This window comes from Protomyctophum bolini (assembly GCF_963924005.1).
Source record: "Protomyctophum bolini genome assembly, chromosome: 19".
Classification (NCBI taxonomy): domain Eukaryota; kingdom Metazoa; phylum Chordata; class Actinopteri; order Myctophiformes; family Myctophidae; genus Protomyctophum; species Protomyctophum bolini.
Window position 1 is genome coordinate 34,321,648 of NC_137880.1, and position 23,264 is coordinate 34,344,911.

Consider the following 23,264-nt stretch of genomic DNA (forward strand, 5'->3'; position numbering starts at 1 on the left):
CAGACAGACAGACAGACAGACAGACAGACAGACAGACAGACAGACACTGTAGACCAGAGCAACCAAGACCGACCGACATATATGCCTACATACTGTAGCTATTCTTATAGCCCCACACTGCGAGTGACTATACAAATCCAGTCTTCTCTTCAGTGAACTGAATTCTACAGACTGTGTGCTGCAGACTGCAGTATGTTTATCACTGTGTAGCCTGCTCTCAAGGGCACATTGATAGCATGCGGGACTTGCGGGTTGTTTACAGAGAGACACACTTAGATGTATAATGCATTACAGTTTTGCAGGCTACTGTAATAATAATAATAATATCCTGTAGAGACAATGTAAACATGTCAGTCTACTCTGTTGTAATATTGCTTATAAACACACATACAATGCATTTACCGTATGTTCATATTATGTGCAAATCTGTTGCCCTAGACTGGGTTGTAATAGATCTACATAAGGAACATTTTGATGAACTAGCCTATGATATTAGATGGATCAGATGAGGTTATTGATTATATTGTTATCCCATATATTTTTTCTTTAAAATAAATGCAAAAATGTGCTTACTGTTTTCATTGAGATACTTCAAACTTGCATATTATCTTAAATTAGATTATTTTGTTTGAGATGATCTTCCATTGGAAAAGAACGCATGCTTATAGGCCTACAGCAAGTCAGATACAGTTGTATAGGGATTAATTTATTTAATCTCACTGGTGGCCACTAGATAGACCACCTGTACAATCCATGTTTTCACATTCTCTTTTCATGGTATTTGTAAAACAAGAAAAACAAAGAAACTGAAAAACATAAAGTGATGGATTTTGACTAATGACATATATGTTTTCCATGCTTTCATGTCTGTGAAAACATTAGGATTATATGGGTTACGTTAGGGTCAAGTTGACCCTAACGTAACCCATATAATCCTAAATCCTAATGTTCACATGTCATTAGTAAAAATCCATCACTTTATGTTGGTCAACCACAAAAGGGCTGCAAAAACTAAAATCCCAGATTGAAAAGACAGTGGTTGTTCCATAATCCCTTTCAATTTAAAGAGATCTCTGTCGCTCACATGCAGCACATTTAACCACATCCTCATTATTTGCCAAAACTGTGGTTCAGCACATTTTGCATATCATTTGTATTTACGACTACTTCCGTTTTTCCTTCTTTTTTAGTTCAATGTGTCCATAGAGATAAGTAAAGTGGTTGATACATCCCTCTTTATCATCGACTTAATTTCATGCTTCTTGTGGCCTTTACCCACCTGAGTCAATTTTGTACACAATCCACAATCCAGTTAATTCACCTCTGAGTATACAAATAGTGTACAAAAACAATAGTTGTCACTGCTGCAGACTCCTACAGTTAATTGAAAAGCACAATAGTTTAGCAGTTTATGTAGTTTCATTGGGTGGTTTCTCATCCAGGATTTGTACAACATTCAGGTGTGTGGCTTGCATATTTCTAATGTCAATAAGCAGATGGGGAAAATCCTACACTGCCCTTTGATACGGAAACAGTGCTGACTGCCAAGGACTCATGCATAAGGATTGGGATTTATTTCCAGTAGCACTGTTTAGTCATAGCTCTTTCATTGTGTGTGTGTGTGTGTGTGTGTGTGTGTGTGTGTGTGTGTGTGTGTGTGTGTGCGTGCGTGCACATGGCGTGTGTGTGTGTGTGTGTGCACGCTCGTGCGTGCGTTCATGTGTGTGTCTTCATTATTTTCTGTCGGTAGCAGACAACAAACAAAGTATAATCACGTTTCAGGAGCAGGGTTCCATGTGCCTCAAGCCAAATTAAGGCTGGTCCGGTGCATCTCACATCTTCATCGTAGACCCGATGAAGATGTATTGACATTGAAACGTTGTCACGTTCGCCTGTACCCTGTTATTAAAAAAGGGCGTTAATTGTCAGAGTTTGCTCCAGTGCCTTCCTTCTTCATATAATTATGTGTGTACTACTGTGTGAAAGAACAAGGGTGCAGAGAGAGAGAGAGAGCGAGAGAGAGAGAGACTTGAAATTAAGTGGCTCTGGTGGTACTGTACACACAGCTACACACTACTGTGAATTGGCCTCTAAAATAGCACCCAGCAGAGAGGCACCAGTTTGCCAACTACAGTATGCCAAGTCTGTTGTGGAGCCAATATATTGGCAGAATTATTCATGGCAGCCCAGGCGAGCATTAGTGAGGCTCAGATGGATTTCTGGCACGTCTGTCCTTTCAACAAGTGTTGTATTAAAGAGACACCTAATTTGACGGTTGGTAATAAAGGTTTGATTCTTCTGCTATAAGTATACTGGGAATCCCGCCACCCCTTACTCCTTATCCCTAAACTTATTTGCCTTTTTTTTTTTTACTATTGTAAAACATAAAAAAAATAGCCAATCTACACCGACACGTTGTTAGCTTGTAGATCGGCTATTCGTACTATTTTAAAATGTTTTAAAATAGTCAAAAATGGCAAATAAGTTTAGGGATAAGGGGTAAGTAAAAGAATAATAGTAAAAGAGTGAGTCAGCTTTGTTTTCTCTGGATCCTGACTCGAGTCCCTCTAAAGTATAATGTTCTGTTTCAATTCAATTCAATTCAATTAAATTCAATTCAATTAAATTCAATTCAATTCAATTCAATTCAATTCAATTCAATTCAATTCAATTCAATTCAATTCAATTCAATTCAATTCAATTCAATTCAATTCAATTCAATTCAATTCAATTCAATTCAATTCAATTCAATTCAATTCAATTCAATTCAATTGGAGATGATAGGCCGGGTTCTTCAGGATAGTGTCCAGCTTCCTCCTCACCACAACCACCTCCAGACTGTCCAGTTTAACGCTCCAGCTATGGAGCTAACCTTCCTCACCAGTATGTTTGTTGGAAATGGTATCCCTTGTGTTGATGTTAGCCGACCCAACAGACCATGGAAAAGAAGAGACAGTGGCTAGTGGCTATACTACAGACTGGAAGAACATCTGCTGCAGCCTGTTGCACACATTGAAGGACCTGAGCCATCCGATCTCAGGAAGAACCGCTTGTTCCAAGTGCCTTCCAGTGTAGAGCATAATAACTCTATGGTATAGAGTAGACTGTGTAGACTAGACTGAGTGTGCCCGAGGGCCACACGCGGCCCCCACCTTCACTTAATGGGCCACAGGTTAAGAAGCAAACATGACCCGCTTTAAATACTTCAGTCTATAATATTACTTAGTATAGCTTAACGAGTCAATGACTGTAGTATTAAAATTGTGTTATCTTTTTTATGTCCAATATATTTAAGTTAAAAATGTTTACATAAATGTATAACTAAATGCATTTGAAATTAAATAAACATTTTACTTTTCAGGATTCAGGATTCCAAGTTAAAATATAGAGGTAGAGGCGTCTGTTCTGTCCTACAGGCTACAGCAATGCATTGTGGCCCTCTCTGTGGAAATAGTGGCCCTATAGTAGTCTCCATCATCAAAGTTTCCCACGCCTGATTGCATGTTTTTGTGTGAAAGTACACAATACAATTCACCTCTGAGTATACAAATAGTGTAACGAGATCGAATCGATCGATGCACGTTTTTACTTACTTATCTTTTATAAATATCTCAGTGATATTAAAAGCATCATAAGCAGAGGCGAGTATTACGCATGTTTATTTGAGACTCAGTTTTCAACAAATTTCCCCTGAATGTCCATCTCTCTTCTCGTCTGTACCCTGGCAGCGGCCTCACTGGCCTGTCATATCGCCATAATTAATCAATACCCTACTGAGCCTACTCGCTGAATGGGCTAATAATAATAATTACAGGAGAGGAGAGATCAACATTCCATTAAAAGTTCCTCTCGCGGGACTGTCCCGGCCCGAAACATCGCGAAGTTTCCTTCCATTTAGTATTTTGATGGCAGCCAGGCAGCAGCAGGCAGCGGCAGCACAGAACAGCCAGGGAAGTCCAAGAAAGGTGGAGACTCCTGGATAACTTCCTGCACAATAATCCACATCCACAAGCCACCAAGCAGATACGTTTTTTCGGGAGGCTGCTGCTGGTGGAAAGACGAATGGATATACGACGCATTTTGCTCATTTATCGGCGGTGAACCGACCACATCCACTCCCAGGCGTTAGTAAATAGACATCTACCTGGCTAGTAGCTAAGCTAGCATAGAGGGCTGCAGGATAAGATTCCCAACATTTGATAGCGAGGCGGTGCGGGCTTCGAAGCGCAGGAATGGGTGAGTTTTCCCACCGTGTGTCGATCGTGTGGTGTTGCCAGTGGTGTGGTGTGATGTCTACGTAATACGTTATATTACATTTTCTCGGCGTCGCTGAAGGAAGTTGAGCGCAGAATAGATCAATCATCAAGCCAACCATGTATCAAGGATTCCCCTGGTATTGATCTGTAGTGCACGCTTTGCCAACTGGGAGTAAAGTTAGCTCTGCAGTTAGCTGGTTAGCTTAGCGAACTATAGCTAGCAAGCTGGATAATGGCCAGTATCGAATGTTAACTTGAGTCTTGAAGTCTTGAACTACTCTCTGACTGTAACCAATGTCAATGTGGCATTTTGTAAGTGGTACTACTATCACACAGCAGTCGCGAAGCCAGTGAAATAAACCGGGGTTCAATTTCCAACTCTGACTAAACTTTCATGTTCTCTGCAGTGACGTTTTCTCAAGTCTAGTCTCAATTCTATACCAGAAATCATAGCGTCTTGAATGTTTTCTTGCGTGAAACCTTTCCATTTCCTGTCTTGCTGACTTATTGACAAGATTGCGTGCTCTGTGTGGAGAGTCTTGACATTCTTTCCATTTGACAGCCATCATGTCCAGTCCCCACACCCATCTGCATTCTGCACCTTGTAGCCAAAAGTTGAGTGAGTCCAGTCCATGGTCTCTGGGCTCTGTGTTGAGAGAAGAGCCAGAATGCTCACCTGACGAGAGTAATTGTGTATTTATTAATGAGTCTGGATCTCTGGGTGATTGAGTGAATTTCATTAAGGAGGATTACATAGGGTAATGTTTTTTTTATAGGCCTGGCTGTGAATTCACTGGTCAACCTGTTTTGTGAACTGTGGAACATCACATAGTAGGTAATAACTCTAGACTGTATGAATAGTACTCTGGCCAACAACAGTCACAGTCAGAACTCCCACAATGCCACCAAGGGCATTTTCTATATCGTTATTTTGAGTCGCTAATAAGCCTGGATAATGTTTGACTATTTTACACTTTCCTCAAGGTGAGTTTCTGTATGAGGGCATGACTGTTGGCTCCATTTAGGGGAAACAAAGCCTTTCTCCTGGTCAAAACAACGGACCTAAATCACAAGCTTACTGTACTCTGTGTGAAATGGTCCCAAGTTCCTCCAACTGTGAGCTCGCTGAGCTGTGTGATTTCTGAGATTGTGTGTGTGTACCGGTAAGATTGTTGTTCAAAGTCTTTGCTATGCAGTGAAACGGGTTACTCAGCCTAGCTCGTCTTGTCTTCCCTTTTTTAAAGTTTGCGTATTCAGCCTCGGAAGCAGAGCTGCCAGTTAAGACCTTATTATAGCGTGCCGTGCACAAGGAACTTTGTCACATTGGTGGTTAAAGTCACCGTTACTGTATGCAACAGTACACATACAACAGTGGCAAAGACGGAAACCGTGAGGGTTAAGCGTACGTAGGTCCCTTGTTGAATTTCCCAGACGCTCAAGCTGTGTGTTGTTGTGATGGGTTGCTCTTCTCACTGTGGTATGCCTCTTCTTGTTACAGGAGATTTGTTGCATAGCTTACCTCCTCTGTTTGAACATGTCCTGCTTAGTTGTGTAAGCGAGCCCCTCACATTCTGTGGTGTCTCACACACACACACACACACACACACACACACACACACACACACACACACACACACACACACACACTAGTATGACATGGTTTAAGTTACATGCATGCACCCTGCTTATTTGGTTAAATGATGTATGTATTGGTCAAAACTATAATATAAGTTGTCTAAAATTGGAATATTATTGTTCTCTGTCAGGGCTGTATAAGAAGACAGTTCGGCTGTTATCTTCTCACGGGTCTATACTTTCTATGAAATAGTAAAAATATATATATTACGACTGGCTGGCTGGCATCTCCCTTAGAGATAGGGTGAGAAGTTCAGTCACGCGAGAGAGACTCGGAGTAGAGTCGCTGCTTCTTCGCCTGGAAAGGAGACAGCTTAGGTTACGGGCATCTGGTTAGGACGCACCTTGAGCGTCTCCCTAGGGATGTCCTCGATGCACGTCTCACTGGGAGGAGACCCCGGGGCAGACCAATGATCAGATGGAGGGAGTACCTTGACTCACTGGCCTTGGAACGCCTCGCGTTACCAATGTTGCTCTGGAGGTCTCGTGACCCGTCCCGTCCTGTGACCCGACTACGGATAAGCGTTTGATGGATGGACATTAGGATGACTGTTTTCACGACGATGATGTTATTTCCATACATTTAATGTTGTTACAGGCCTCTCTTCTAAATCAATGAATCAAAGTCTAACTCTTCAGTTGGACTGAACTGAAAACATGCAGATAAGAAGCTGAATTTATTTTAAGAGGCCTCAAAAGGGTCATCGTGTCATGATTCCACTACCCATGGATTTTTTTAGTATACCATAACCTCCAAAATATCATTCTTCTACAGTAGATATGACCACAACAAGTCACACACTGACAGTACACTCTAGTTTATCAGAATCTAGTGGTATAGTAATTAATTTCCTTTCCCCTTTTTAACATGTCAGCTTAGTCTAATCAGGTTTGTTTGTTGATGTTTTGAGGTCAGTTCATTTGCAATCTGACTAACCTAAATTGGGCTGTTCCAGTTAAGGGAAATATCCATTTAACCCCCAGAGTTAAATGAAAGCTGAGGATTTTAAAGTGTAAAGTTTACTGCATGTGGCCATACATGCAGTAAATAGCCGTTTCTTAGGCTACTTACTTTGTCACCAAACCCCAACCCTTCTTGGAATGATGATTTCTAACATAAAATGTAAAAATAAATAAAAATCCACAGTTAACCATAAGTATTACAAAGATGCACAGTGTGCACATCCCCCTTCAAAAAAAAGCTGCCATGGCATATTTCTGAAGGGGATGTGATGACTATTGAGAGTCAGTTCACAAATCATCACAATTATCCTAACTTCCTAACTCAACCATCGGACCTTTAAATGACGCAACACAGATGTCACTGCAAAACTGTGCTTCCATTCTTTTGTGTTTTAAGCCTTAAAATGTGCACTTGCACAAAGGTGAAAAAAACGATACGTTTTCAGTATGACTGTATAGTTAACTATAGTGAAATAAAATCCCTGGTTCTCACTTTTACCACCCAACCTTGATCAGTTTCTGTTAACTTGCCCTAAAGCAGGGCCTGCCTTCCACATATCATTGAAGTATTCCATAGGACTGTATGGTGCTAAGGTTGAGTGTTACTGTTTTCTTGCCTCAGGTACCTTGCTGATGGTAGGATATTCTTTAGCCTACTTGCAAGTTACAGGTCAAGTTTGGTTATTTACAGTGCATAAGACTGCTCATGGGCTCATACTGTGCACACTAGGACAACTGTATTACTTTTCTTCCCCCTCCAAATAGGGAAGCATGTTTGCAACACTTGAACTTTCTTGGCCTGTTGAGCATACACTGTATTTTCCACATTGTAATTGTTTGTGACATCTCTTTTTGTAAGTGCTTGGCTGCATAATGTTTTCATGTAGCCTGATTATCAGACTGTAGCTTTCTTGAAGCTTCAAGAGATGCAGTCCACTCAGAGAGTGGGCGGGGTCTTTGGGCTGGATCCAGGCTAGTTTTCATGTTCATTGTCCAATAGAGGGTATGCGTGTGACATCATCATCAAACCCGTTATGCAGGAATGCATACGGAGTGGCAAAAAACTACTTTCCGGCCGTTTCACTCATATGGATATGAAGAATCAACGGACTGAGAGAAAACGCTATTGTTACTGCTGCTGAATTGGTTACGATTTCACTAGAAACAGAGTACAGACTGTATCATGAGTGACTGACTGTCGCAAACGATGCAGAGATCAGAGACACCACACACACACACACACACACACACACACACGCTCACGCTCCCAGCAGGAGTGACTGTGTGTGGATGCCAGTATTCATTCACCCAAACCTTAGCTCCTAGCAGGTGTGTGTGTGTAGATGCCAGTGTCCAATCTGTCCATTCACTCAAACCCTAGCTCTCAGTGTGTGTCTGTTTTTACTAGTAGGTGGCAGGAGGGTGTTGCTGAGAAGTACACCAATGTGTTCAGTGAACCTACCTTGGGTAAATACAGGTTTAAGGTCAAGGGTTGAACTATGGTGCCGAGAATAGCCTATTCCACGCTCTCCCTCCTTCCTCTTGTTCTCCAGTAAAGTAAAAGTGCACCTCCTTGCCAAAGTCTTCTTTCTAGCGGAGTCCCTGCACATACATTTAAGACAAGTAGTTAACTCGGAATTCAGTATTTATCCATTTTGCTCGCCAGTGGCATCGGTCTCTCTCCCAAGTTGTCTCTTCCTCGCTCTATCACCATCTCTGTTCAACCCATTGCGGCCTTTCCTTCATATCGGCAAGCTCACAAATCAGTGTGAAAGAATGTTTCCTTTTCCCGGACCGTGTGCATGTGTGTATGAACGAGCACAGTGACGGAACGCCAGCGTACAGGAGTGCAGAGTGCAGGCTGGATTGGCCTGTGGAGAATGCGTCTGCCTGGCACTCTGCTCGCCTGCGTGGCCTTGAATACCCCCCCCCCCCTCTTCCTCTCCTCTTCCTTCCTCTCTCTGTGTTCTCTTAAATTCTATCGATCGTCCATCTCTGTCGCATGCATGCACTGCAGTGCCATGCACTTTCTCCAAGCATGCAGTGCCATGCACTTTCTCCAAGCATCTGTGTGATCTGTGTTTTTGTGTTTTCTCTTTTTTTGGCACATAAAATATGTCAAAAGGCCGATGTAAAAGGGCCACGTTGTACTTGAAACGGACTCTCCACCAGGACCAGGAAGTACGTTTGTGTGTGTGTGTGTGTGTGTGTGTGTGTGTGTTTGTGTGTAAGGGGGTGTGGGGGCATAATAATCTGGGACCTGCTTTCCTCTCTCTTCCTGTTCACTTCAGCTGAACTCGGAGAATGTGCTCTTTCCATGCTGCCTATAGAGCCAAATAAAAATATATTACATGTTTAAAAGGCAAATTTGTCATTGGTCAAGCTTTAAGAGAAGAGAAAAAAAACTTGTCTCAAGTTCTCAACGTTATCAACTCGCGGTACAGGCTACAGTAAACTCAAGGCTTTTTTTTCTTTTCTTTTTGAAAATCCATAGAATAGTTGTGACTGTGAAAAACACATGTTTTTTATATTAAAATAAAAACTCTCCAGGCTGGTAGTTTAGATGGGAGCTCAGCACCGAGAGGCAAATTGACACCGCAGGGTAGAGGAGAGAAAAGATAAATGAGTGCTTCTGATAATACAGACGGGGCTTTGAGCAAGACTGGGCATGGCGGAGGTATGTTAAAGAAAACACACTCATCATGTGCCCTTGCACACTAACGCACAGTAATGGAATAGCCATTTACTCTGTAGGACACGGGCTGCGAGAAAACGAGGAAGAATTTGTTACTTCATGTTCTTGACATTCTGTGATAAAACAGCCCCCATAAGAACAATTGCTTTAGACTTCTGCCCAAAGTATCTTGAACGCATACTTTGTTGTTGTTGAGACAGACGGCAGTAAAGATGATTGAGAGACTATGTAGAGGCAGTCACAGCAGGAGGTCTTTGAACAGGCCAGCGGTGGCACGTGTTGTTCCTTTAACCACTACCCCATGCACGGGCACCTACCACTGTTTAATGACCATCCTCTGTTGCCAACAGGAGACCTCTCAATCACAGCCATGAGACATGGCTTGCCTTTATTGCTGTTGCTTTGAGCCTGGAGGGGGGCAGGAAGGGTACATTCAGCAGCAGGTAGTAGCAAATTGCACACACGCACGGTCGCACGCACAAACGCGCAATAGCCTTGACTTTCAGCGAATGTGGATTATTCTAGGACTCTAGGTCAGTGCTTCTTCACTATTTTCAAACTGGGACCTACCTAGCTGTCAATGGTGAAGTCTAGGCAAATCTAGGCTGTATTGTTGTGCCTTAAAACTAGTTTTGTGGCAAGGAGTTATGCCTAAGAATGTATCCCCAGACCTTTTGATCATCTCTTTTTTCCGTCCACTCTCTTACGGTCCCCTTTCTCTCTTTCTCCATCTCTCTGTGGTATTCTTCCCGTATCTCAACAGTTTTATGTAAGGAATTGTCAGCTGCCTCTCTGCGGTCCTGTAATGCCACACTGTCTGTTACTGTGCCTTTTTCCAAACAAAAAATGTATAGTCAATCTCGAAGTTGAAATATCTTTCTCTCCCACTGGTCCGCTCTTGTTCTTCCCGACAGAAAAAGGCAGCTGCTGACTTGTGTTGCTCTGAGCCCGTTGAGCTTGGAACAGGATGCTCCATTGTATTGGTTAAGATTAATTGCCATACTTGATCATAAGATACCAGAGAAGAGCAGAGACAAGCCTTTCTTGGCAGATATGTTTATTGGTTGATGATTTCTGAGACATCTTTGCGTGCACGCAACTGTGTTTGTGTGTAACCCTGAGCCTGCAAGAGTTGGGGCTGTCTATAGCTGGCAGTCTTGGCACACAATATCTATACCTATAATTTTAGAGATGTCTGTATGAGGCAATGTCGCTGCTCTCAGTCCTCACTGGCTGCACCAATGGCTCTGAATTTGCACACAGGCATTGACCATTACCTTATGGAGGTCTTACTGAAGCCCCTTTTCACTTTATCCATGTGTACGCTGTTTATTAGCGTTTTTTTTGGAAACTGTTTAACACTCAGCACAGTTTTCGCTGTCATGCGCAGCGTTGTCGCGGTTACCGCCCCTTTTACAGTTTTCGCCATGGACACGACGCCTACAAAACCACAATTAAGCTTAAGCTCAGCATCAGCAGAAAAGGGTACATTTCACTGCAATATGTGGCCCCACAGGAGTATTAGCAACTCGACGTATAGCGCAAGCATGTTGTTTAGATAAATGGAGCATCAGTCGGGACACAGGTGTGTACAACGACAGGTGTGTGTGTGAGTGCATGTGTGTGTGTCGCGCTGACAGGACACATGTTAGCTATTGATGCTAACCGTGTTATGATTACTCTTGAACGAGACAAGCCTCTCTCTTTCTCTCTCTCTCTCACTCTCTCTCTCTCTCATTGATTGCTTGCTTCGTGGACCACTTGGGGGTCCACCTGTCTCAAAATACACATATCAATAATGGGCTATGATCCATCTTCGAACGGGTCAGGACTAGTACTACATAAAGAGGCAGACTGTAGCAGAGGTGCTCAGTGATGTTGTTGGGTTTGTATCCCGAGTCTCTGACACAAAAACCTGAAAGGAAGCGGTAACCTCCGTATCCATTATGCTTCCACAGGATGCGCCCTAATTTTCCACCCGATAATGCTTTTTTTCCAAGTTAAAACCAGTCAACCTCTTTGAAGTTCGTTTGACATAATATAGGTTGAACACTGCACAGCACGTTTGTCATGAAAATGCCATGGGTTTGGTTTAAGAGCGACATCAACTTGTAATATATGTGGGGGACACTTGACTTGCACATAAAAATATATATGTTTAATAGTGTTTAGAGAACAATACTGTTAAATACTTATGTGGAATTATTATTGTCAAAAATATAGCTGGGAAATGTCATTGAAATAGTTGACTTTAATTTGGTGTTGGAACTTGGAAGTGGTAAAACGAAAATGTAATCCTGTAGAAATGTGTTGCTCGAGGCTCGCCTGTGTGTTGTTAGAAAATCCTGTAGACAAACTAATGCTCTTCTATCAGGTGAGAGATGAGTCTAGTTTTTAAGATACACATGATGTTGTCTAACTACAGCAGCCCATATATATATATATATATTGTCTGTGACACCCGTATTATAGCCATGACTGAGTATCTAGTATCTACCATTTACTCTTAAATGGTTTGCCCTATTTGGAAATGGATTTCCATGTCTGAGTGCCTGAATAGACCCACTGACCCACATCCACTCACTCACGGACACACTAATGCCCTGCCCTGCTGTGAGACGAGTCATGATGTCGGAATTGCATTGTCAGCTAGTGACCAGTGAGACGGGCATTAGCAGCACAGACATCACCTCCCCACCTTAACAAATATAATTGAAATGCATTAGGTAAATTAATATTAATGCAGGTCACATAACACACTCACTGGACTGCACACTGTGCAGTCCACTGTAAGTGCTTGATGAATGTGATTGATTTTCTTATTATAAGTGTGTCTTTCCTAAATGCATCTCTCAAAGCTCATTCTCCCGTTTATGGAGAGAGAAGAGAAATAACAGAACATGACAGAAAGATGAAAGCTACACACAGCTTGAGTTTGGTGTGTCTATTGTTAACCACACTTAAACCCTCTAGTCTTAGTGTATAAGACTTGAATTACAGCTGTTCTTTAACTGCTATTTACGTACAGTACATCTTAGTCGTCTACACCAAATCTCGTTGCCAAAAGATCCACAAGCTCAAAACTCATCACATTGCGACACGCCCCAGAATAGGGATGCTGGAGTTCACGTGGTTAAATGCAATGTAATAAATATGACATTTATTACTGTTAATTTGCTTTACAGTGTCCTATTGCATAATCATGTACTTTTGTTGTTGTGTAACACTATGCTTATATTTTCACCCATATGTTCATGCTGGCAAGGCAGTCTCCTCCAGGCTGCTTGACCACTCAATAGGACTCTTTGCGGTATGCCTGAAGGCCCCCAGCCTTAATAGGACTCTTTACAGTATGCCTGAAGGCCCCCAGTTTCAATAGGACTCTTTACATTATGCCTGAAGGCCCCCAGTTTCAATAGGACTCTTTACATTAGGCCTGAAGGCCCCCAGTTTCAATAGGACTCTTTACAGTATGCCTGAAGGCCCCCAGCCTCAATAGGACTCTTTACAGTTTGCCTGAAGGCCCCCAGCCTCAATAGAACTTTTTGCTGTATGCCTGCCCTGAAGGCCCCCAGCCTGGCTGGTACCAAAATGGCAGGAAGTTGTGTAGCTTTCTTTACACACACAACACACCAACCAATCACCTGCATGCTTGCGGTTATGTTTAATGTAACTACCAAGGCATTTCCTTTTGAGTGAACAAACCCAGGGTGCTTTGTGCACGCGCGCACACACACACACACACACACACACACACACACACACACACACACACACACACACAGAGCTGTGTTTCCTGGGGTGGGGGTCTACATTATTTGGGAAGATAAACATAAGATGATGAGTCACAACAGTTCATTATTGAATGCATTTAGATTCAAAGTACCTTTTTGGAGCAAGTGTCTGATTTCCCCCTCAACAAAATGCGGCCTACATCATATTTTCACTTTGTAATGCACTGTCAACATTGTTTAAGACTGAGGTCAACAAAGTATAGCCTAAACATGCAGATTGCAATTGCCATGAAGTTGAAATACCTCAAGTTTACCTCAAAATGTATACTGTATAGGCCCATAGTGTTTTGGAGGAGAACGCTTTCAATGTACAAAACAAGACAACATTTCGATGGAAATAGAGCTAGGTGCAAATCTTGGTTTACAGCACTGAAATTAGGTTACGCCCAACTCCTGGTGCTAGCAGAGGGCCTAGTAGTGGAAATGGAGAGGAATGCTGAAGACTCGGAGCTGGCTTGGTCTGGGGAGTTTAAATTGCTCCAAACCTCAGACTCAAATTGAGTAAAGTTAGTTGTTTGTCATGTGTTCATATCGGATAGGTCAGAAAAGCTGGTTTCTGCACCGGAGGTTGTTGATCTGAATACCTAGGGTCTAGTGGCCCCTAGGAGAGACTCTGGGGCCACTCTTCCTTTCACAAATCACTATTGCATGAAATGAGGAATACTTAACATCCAAAAGGACTCTTTTTGTATCGCTTGTACTGTAGATCTGCTATACTATAATGGAATTTCTTTTGGACAAAATCTACTTACTTACTTTACACTTTAGGAAATAAGCACAAAAAAACAACCTGCAACTACCAACCGAATTTGACAGAAAAAGAAGCCCAAAGTCGCTTATAATAAGCCGACATGACAACACTGCCTGTGAGTGTGACCATGTGAGCTGTGAACCCGGGATCTGGGAGGCACTCAGGTGCAGCCCATTGGCTCAGGGCCCATTCATACTCCTATTTTACCCCTGTAGTGCCCAAATGATTTCGGCTTGTCGAAACTACTTTTATTCGACTCTAAAATAGGAGTATGAATCGCGCCTAAGATCCCACACCCTGTGACGATGGGATCTATTTTCAAACCACAACAAGCACATCGAGCGGAGCTGACACTTAGCAGTAGCAGCACAGGAGATTCACACGTACCTCTCATTTGGATTTTTTTAAATAATTTTATAACATTTGGGAAAGGTAATAATAAAGTCAACTTAGTAGGACCAGTAATTTCAAGAACGTCAGATTTGTTATTGTAAAATTGAAGCTGTCCAGTGTCTGCACATGTGTACATAATCGTATGTAAAATGTTCTCATATTGGAAGCCATTTCCTCCAGCTTAGTAATAGTCAGTGCCGCGGCCCACGACAGATGAATGACTGTGGAAATAGAGTTATTTCCGCCAGCCACTGCGAGCTGTTTCTTTTTTCTTCTCCTTTTCTGCTGTGCATAGAGCTAGCTCAGCAAGGCGTGAGGGAGGGCCTCAGTTAGCATCTTGTCCTGTCAGTGGTGTGTTTTGTTTACCACAGCAGACCATATCTCATCCTGTGGTTTCATGGACAGATAAGCAGAAATTACTGTCTGGTGCTGTACTGGGGCCCTGGCCCACTTGTGTGTGTGGGTGGGGGGGTGTGTGTGTGTGTGTGTGTGTGTGTGTGGGTGTTTCCGTGTTGCCCCAGTGCTACGTGTGTGTGTGCTTGCTATGTCGCTGCAGTGTGTGTGTGTGTGTGTGTGTATGTGGGGGATGCAGAACCTTTGCCAGATCAGTGTTGCAGCTAGAAAGGATCTATCATAAGATGTTTAAGTGCCGTGTTTAATTCCCTAGCTAACCAAAGAAATTACATGCCAGCCAGATAATGTTTTTTTGTCCATTTAAACTATTTTAAATCTATTGTACATACGACATTATTAATCGTTGGCTCTGCTACATAATGTTTATGCTGTGGAGGAGGCTGCAGGAGGCTAGCCGTCTGTAAGAGGTTCGGTCTTTGTGTGTGTTTGTCAATTGTCAGTGTCCACTGTCCAGACTCCACTCCAGAGCTAATCTGGCACACTGCTGGACCGATCGGCGACAAATGTCTGCAAGGCACACTGCCAGTAGGTCAATGAAGTATCCCTGCCTGTACTTAAGGTTGCCAACAGGCCAGGAAAGTTTGTTAATATGGGCGTGCACTGTTTGGTATTGAGTTGAGTGATCATAGAAGTAGCACTTAATAACCAATGGACAATGACTTAAACATTGAGTGTGCTGTAGGTAAAGGATTTCTTATGACAGCATCACAAAGAACAGTACAAGGTTGATGTGTTGCGTGCGTCCTTTGTAAATCAAGTATGTTTGTTATTTTATAATGTTTTAATAATAGGGCAATGTTAAAAGGGTTGCATTTGTTCCTCGGCCTAGTGGGAAAACTGGGAATGTGCTTCACAGAAATTGCACTCTGTGCTCATGATTTGAGGCATTTTGTTAAAAACGGAGCACTCCTGCAAACTTTGGAAGTCAATCAGAATAGAGTATGAAAAATGGGAAACACCAGTTTTGTGTAATGGCTATAGAGATACTGTGTACCGATTTGTGCGATGTCTGGACAAAATCTGCAAGGTGCGAGAGGGGTTTTACAAATCACATATTAGGAGATGGTCTGAAAGTTTTTAGTCTTGGGATTGTTTTTGGCTTTAACCCCTGGGTGCCGGAGATTCGCTGTTCAAAGACGGACACATAGACGGACAGGGTGCAAAACAGTCCCTCCGCATGCCTTCGGCCTGGTGTAGACAATAAACACATTAGCCAGTGGAGAGGGAGAGGTAGTGCACGCACGGATGGAAGACTAGTGAATACAGAACTGAGAACTACCTTCCACATTCACATTCATTAATATATTATGAACATTACTGTGAGGGTGTGTGGGAATCTCCTGCATTATAATCCCCACAGTGAGATTCTGGCCCTGAAGGCAGTAGTTTAGGGAGAGTTTGTACCAAGGGGCAGGGCACATTTTAAATGTCAATAATGAATCAAAGTATCAAACGACCATGTTCATTTAATTGTTTAAAGCCAAACTTGCCTTTGCAGAGTTCTGTAAGACTGTTTGGATCTCAGCCTGAAGAGTGTAAAGATCCAACAGTAAAGTCTATATCTGTCAGCTAGGCTGGCACTAGTCTCTCGCTCTACTCTCATCCCACTCACGATACACAGGGATGCCCGTCTCTTTGTAAAGTCTCATTTAATAAGTGATTTGTTTGGGATGTGGGGTAATGAAAGCTGATGTGAGACCGTTCAGGCCCTGGCTGCTGTGATATTGTGGGCCAACTCTGATCTCAGAGAGAGGCACGCACACACACACACACACACACACACACTGGCAGGTTTAATAGTAGTCGTTATCATACACTGTTTTCTCAGTGCAGCTTATTGCTGACCTTGCTGTAACCCCATCCTTCACCTTTACTACAATGTCCCTCCTCGGTTTTGTTGAAGGAACACTTTGCCCATTTTCAACCTTATCTTCAGATAATTGGTCCTTATGCCTTACTAAGGCTCATTATACGATGGCACCATATATTACCCACTCTGCATGCATCATATCTGGGGGCTATGGGTAGTTCAGAAACCTTTCTATGGATTCCAAGCGAACAGTCAGACAAACTACTGCTTTCTCTTACTGGCAAGTTAGCATGCTGAAATAGGTTTTTGTTAATTGTAGCCATTTTCATTTTAATTGACCAAACCTGTCTACGGAAGATGTCACTGATTGGTAGGCAGGTTTCTGAACTGTCCACACGGCCCTCCTCTGAGACATAGACAGTCGACAGAACAGTGTATCTTCTATGAGCAATAGGATCTTTTTACATTTATTTATTTTATCGTTTCTGCTCTTGCAATGATCTTATTTGATATATGTTGTATTACTATTTTAGATGGATGTACAGTACATGACATTTCAACCCGCTAAGTGGCCTGTGTGAGAGCTTGCATGTATTTTAATGAAGAGACAGAGCTACTGTACGTTCCACACCGTTGGGTCTGCACAGCTAGCTATGTGTTTCTGTGTTTCTGTCATGTGTTGAAGAGCACTCCAGTTAGGAGACAGCAAGCCTCCACTCTGTCCCTATTATTCCACAAACAGCAGACATATGTATTTATAGAAGCTGCCAAGCCTGTTGTGTTGTGCGTACAACCAACGGTGCAAGCAGTGGGAGGCATCCTTTGGTTAGACATAGCATTGGTTAGACATAAGGTTGGTGAGGGGTGTGCCACTAGTAGTACATAAGGTTGGTGAGGGGTGTGCCACTAGTAGTACTAATGCTAATGGGTAGGTTAGATTCAATTTAGATTCAACAAGTAGAGTTCTCTCAAATGCAGGTATTAATTGGGAACACAAATACAAATTTAACACAAGTAGAGTGTCTGCTCTAGTGAATTCAGTAAGTCCAAAAGTGGAGAACATGAATGTACGTAGAAATGAGAGCAGACATCCCAGATCCAAGGCACTCTGAATGAAGTAAGACAGAAATGTATTGTCTACAAATAAATTAAAATGCCTTTTATTTACAGGACCTGTCTTTAACCCATTCTGAACGGGAACCCATTTTGGTGTTAGCACTATGTTATGCTTTAGCTGTTGAAAAAAATAGCAGATCTACAAGCTCATAGCGCGCCACCGAGTGGCGCGCTACGAGCTTGTAGGTCTGCTATTTTCTTTTTAATCGAAGAACGACTGACATTTTTTTTATCTGATCTCGGGTCAGAATGGGTTCATCAGACCAGTGTGTGTCCAGTGGAAACCTTGTATGAATCTGATCTCAGGTCAGAATGGGTTAAACGGCCCTGAGGCCAAAAGTGAGTGAGGGACCAAGGATGGTAGACTGAATGTTGGTGATTGAAGACCAATGTGTGGATTCACTGGCGTAGCCGTTCATTTGTCCACGTGGTTGAATCACTTCCCACTGCCAGCAGTCAGTGCCATGTTTAGTCTATAGTGTCATAAGATTTCAATCTCTGCTCATTCAAGATTTCTATATCCTGTGAATTAACAAAACATATTTATTTAATGTGGGTCTTATCACATAGACTAAACTACGTATTGTAACAAAGACTTGTGCGTGCGTGTGGCAGTCCTTGTTTGTTAGCCGTTCAGCCTGACTGGGAAGGGAACAACCCATTGTAACACTGTACTTATCTCATCACACTAGAAACAGATTTCATATTTCATTTGTATATTTTCTGTCTGGTTATTTGAACAATGTTTCAATTTGTTTTGAAAGTATACAATCCTCAATCTACAGTAGGACAAGTGACATTGTCTCGTCATTTTCCATGTGCAAATATCCAGCATTATTGATGTGTGTGTGTGTGTGTGTGTGAGACACTGTGCGTGTGTGTGTGTGTGTGTGTGTGTGTGTGTGTGTGTGTGACACTGTGTGTGACACTGTGTGTGTGTGTGTGTGTGTGTGTGTGACACTGTGTGTGTGTGTGTGTGTGTGTGTGCGTGCGTGCGTGCGTGTGTGACTGCAGTGGGACCCTTTCCAGACTGTACCAGGGCAGCCTGCCCCTATAACTATTAATTTGTTTTAGAGTTTTGGGGGGAAAGTCAATGAAAAGGCTGTCCCCAGGATTCCATATACTGTAGTTTAACTTTAGAGGTAGGCTAGTCCGTCATGATCTGACGAAGGCTCATCGCTCAAATGCCTAAGCGTTCCTTTTTGGTGTGTGCCAATAAAGACATGGAAATGTGAGAACTTTGTCCGCCATTTATTACATTTTTGGATGTGCTACCTTTTTGGAATTTTTGAAATTCCTCTTTTTTTTTTTTGCTGTATACTGGATTTGGGTTTTAGCACTCGACTGAAAACCATAGAGCACCGAAGTCTGACGTCACTTTCAGTAGAGGGCGTCAGTCCCCAGGTTCATGTATTTGTTTAGTTGCATTGAAATCCCCATTGAAGCGATTTTAGATCGCCTCATATAACAACTGTGTTTGAAAAATAAACATGTCACCCCGGCCGCTTCACTCATATGGATATGAAGAATCAACTGACTGAGAGAAAACGCTAATGTTACTGCTGCTGAATTAGTTAGATTTTCGCTAGAAGCAGACTGTATCATATATGAGTGACTGACTGTTGCAAACGATACAGAGACACCTCCCTAACAATAACGCCGAGACAGCTTGTTTATTTTTGGACCACAACGCTTATAGTAGACGATATTAAGATCACCCCATGTTATTCTCCATAGAGAAATTACTTCCGCGAACCAGGGGAATCGTCGGGATGAGCGAGTTACGTCAGGACTTCGGTGCTCTATTGCTGATGCGCAACCTCTTTTCTCATTTAGATAGTCCAATATATATATATATGATTGACGCCGTACATATTGGGACGGACAAATTTGAAGGTTTTGTTTGTTAATTCAAAACTATGCACATTGTTGAAAAAGATAAATATTAAAAAGGTATTTATCTGTTGAATTCAAATTTCATAACCACTTAAACCCCATTAACTAAAACAATATTAGCCTAGTATTCTCCATTCTCCTATTTTCCTGCTTGCCAAAATATCAGTATCGATCTCTAAAAATCCATATCGGACGACCTCTAATGTAGTTGATAAGCCTGATGTGTACGGCATTAACAACACGTTTGTGAGCTTGTGCAGTAGATCAGCAGTTTTTGTCTCGTGACACCATTGTACGATAAAATATCAATCAGGCTTAACCACTTGAACCCTATAGGGTCCTTATTCTGGGCATGTTATTATATATATATTATATAATGTATTATTATACATTTAGGGCAACATCGAGCGAAAATGACCAATCTACAACCTCGCAGCATGTCGCAACGCAACGTGTAATGAGCTTGTAGATCGGCAATTTGTGTGAAGATTTGTTGCAGAGGGGATAATGAGGATAGACCTCTGGGGGACCCCGGTCAAAGAAGTAGTATATTGAGTTGAAGTGGGCAATGTTGTTCAGCATGTCTTAGATGAAGTTTGTACGGAGCCAGCTGATGATTTTCCCTCCATGTCTCCAACAGAGGTGTTAGTTTGTACGGAGCCAGCTGATGGTTTTCCCTCCATGTCTCTAACCCATTCTGACCGGGAACCCATTTTGGTGTTAGCATCATGTTATGCTTTAGCTATTGAAAAATAGCAGATCTACAAGCTCATAGCGCGCCACCGAGTGGCGCGCTACGAGCTTGTAGGTCTGCTATTTTTGAAAAATCGAAGAACGACTGACATTTTTTAAAATCTGATCTCAGGTCAGAATGGGTTCATCAGACCAGTGTGTGTCCAGTGGAAACCTCGTATGAATCTGATCTCAGGTCAGAATGGGCTAACAGAGGTGTTAGTTTGTACGGAGCCAGCTGATGGTTTTCCCTCCATGTCTCTAACAGAGGTGTTAGTTTGTACGGAGCCAGCTGATGGTTTTCCCTCCATGTCTCCAACAGAGGTGGTGGTGGAGTACGAGTACGAGTCGCTCCATGAGGACGAGCTGACACTGCGCCCGGGTGACGTCATCAAGAACGTGCGCTACATCGAGGAGGAGGGATGGATGGAGGGAGAGGTCAACGGGAAGAGGGGATTGTTTCCGGACAATTTCGTCAAGGTGAGACCGAGTCAGCCCTGTGGTCCCAAGGGAATTCCCTAATCCTTATTCCCAACTCGTCCACTGCTAATGGGGAAACGCAAACGCGTTCGCACACGTCTGTGTTGCAAGCGAAAAGAGCCGTAGTCAGAAGTCACTTCAGGACACGCTACGCGTAGTTTAGTTTCCCAAACCCTCTTTGAAACCACAGCTCTGTCACGCTCTTTGAGGACAAATACCACACACTTCACAGTTCACACCACTTACTGGACTTCATATCATATCCAGAGTCATAATGGAGTTAGCTTGTGTACACTGTAGACTGTAGCGCTGACCCTGTCCAATCGCCAGTCATTATGCTGCTGTTGGTTCTTGTACTGTAATGCCACTACAAGTAATCTCAGTCAATCTGTGAGGATAATTATTCTGCATGAAGCGGTCCATGACCCGGAGCTTCACAAGCAGGGAATGAGTTTCCTATCTCAATTGATTGAGACATTCAGAATGGGAAGCTGATTAACTCATTCTGACCTGAGATCAGATTTAAAAAAAAAGACTGTTTTCTGAAAAAGCTATGTTTCTATGTCAGTCGTTCTTCGATTTTGAAAAAATAGCAGACTTACAAGCTCATAGCGCGCCACTCGGTGGCGCGCTATGAGCTTGTAGAGCTGCAGGGGAGCGGGCAAACTCAGACTTTTAAAGTGAACGCGTATGGTGTCACCTGGAAGTTGGAACTAGGCTTTATGCTAACAGCTAGCCGCAATAAAAGAGTTAATGAAACAGAAGAGCACCACTACTAGTTAGTGTTACTTACGGCATTTATGACTATCGGTGGTGAGCATATCTTCTCAGTCTCGTTTCAGAGCCCCTGCAATGAACAGAACTTTTTTCTATGGGATAACTTTCCTCCTTGGCCCATTTGCAGTGCTTCTGCGTTCTTGGCCTGTTCTTCAGCACCAGACTGTGGTGGAACTACACAGGGTGTTGCAGCCGTGAGAAACAATGCTGCAAATATGAATGGTGCTGCGAACCACAATGTGAATGGGAAGACTTACTGCACGATGTTCATTTGTGCCAGTGCACTTCCCATAACGTGGCTGTGCTAAATGGCACCTTTCATGGGTGTGCTGCCAGCAGTTTGACATTCAAACAGTCGATTTAAAAATGTAATCATTAATAGCCCACATTTGTATTTGTCCATAGACCTTGCCATCTTCCGTTTCTTTTGCACCGGTCCTGGCGTAGCAAAAAAATAAAGTAGAGTGAAAGTCCAGTTTACAAAACATAAAAATGTACAGATATGCAAATGTATTTAAGTATAGTACTTAAGTAAATGTACTTGTCCACCATTGCTTTGCATACACTACCCCCCCACCTAAGAAAGAGCAGTGCAAATTGATATGCTATACTAAAAGTCCTTAAGAGGTCAGACTGATTGTTTCACGTGGTAAGCCTTATCCTGGCACAGCCCGTCAGTAAGCAATGTTTCTTCCACTGTATTGTGGAAAAGATTGCTCTATATAAGCCTTGTGTGAAGTAGCAATTTAAAAACGTTTGCGCATATTCTGCTGATAAACATTATACATATATTGAAAAATAGCAGATCTACAAGCTCATAGCACGCCACTGAGTGGCACGCTACGAGCTTGTAGGTCTGCTATTTTTTTTAAATCGAAGAACGACATAGCTTTTTCAGAAAACTGTCAGGATGTAGAAAACATTTTTAGAATCTGATCTCGGGTCAAAATGGGTAAAAAAAAGAGGGATACAATATATTGCATGCAGGAGCGAGCGAGCAAGAGGGCATGAATGTGAGTGTTCATTGCAATGTGGCTGCCTGTCAGTCCAACCTGCTCCATTCCTCCACTCCGGATGGCACGAGTGAAGGACGCGAGTGGAGTGAGCGGGTGAGTGTGGTGTATTGGAATTTGGCTGTTGGAATGTCCTGGGATGCAATACTGTACTCCATTACATTCAAAAACCTATTTACATCACTGTATTAATACATATATTATCACACGACGAAAGCTGGCATTTAAACAACATGTCTCTTCTCCTGTGATTTTGCTGTCGTTTCCCGTAAGCCTCACCAGTCCACCTGGGGACTCGTAGAGGCTGCTCTGTGAGATCTGCTGTATCAGTGGAATACACGTAACCAGCTAATGCACCGTGTAACAGAGCTGTACTAGTCAGCTCAATCATCACTAAGTTCTACCTTCTCTTCTCGTCCATCGTGTGCGTGTAGTGATGGCTGACTGAAGCAGTCACGTTCCCATTTCAGTTGTTCTCTGTCGTGTGCGTTTAGTGATGGCTGACTGAAGCAGTCACGTTCCCATTTCAGTTCTCTGTC

At 42.6% G+C, this 23,264-nt stretch overlaps 1 protein-coding gene across 2 annotated transcripts in view; it reads left to right on the top strand.

Moving 5' to 3' along the window:
• Positions 1-3,765: 3,765 nt before the first annotated feature.
• cd2ap (CD2-associated protein) overlaps positions 3,766-23,264 on the top strand; it is a gene marked incomplete at its 5' end in the record, with an annotated part of 89,982 nt that continues 70,483 nt past the window's right edge. Inside the window, 2 exons of one of the 2 annotated variants that reach the window (XM_080790515.1) lie at positions 3,766-4,236; positions 20,778-20,935. In XM_080790515.1, coding sequence (XP_080646641.1) covers positions 4,233-4,236; positions 20,778-20,935 — 162 coding nt within the window. Of the gene's footprint in view, positions 4,237-20,764; positions 20,936-23,264 lie in introns of those variants that run through there. The other variant, XM_080790514.1, reaches the window with a different exon arrangement.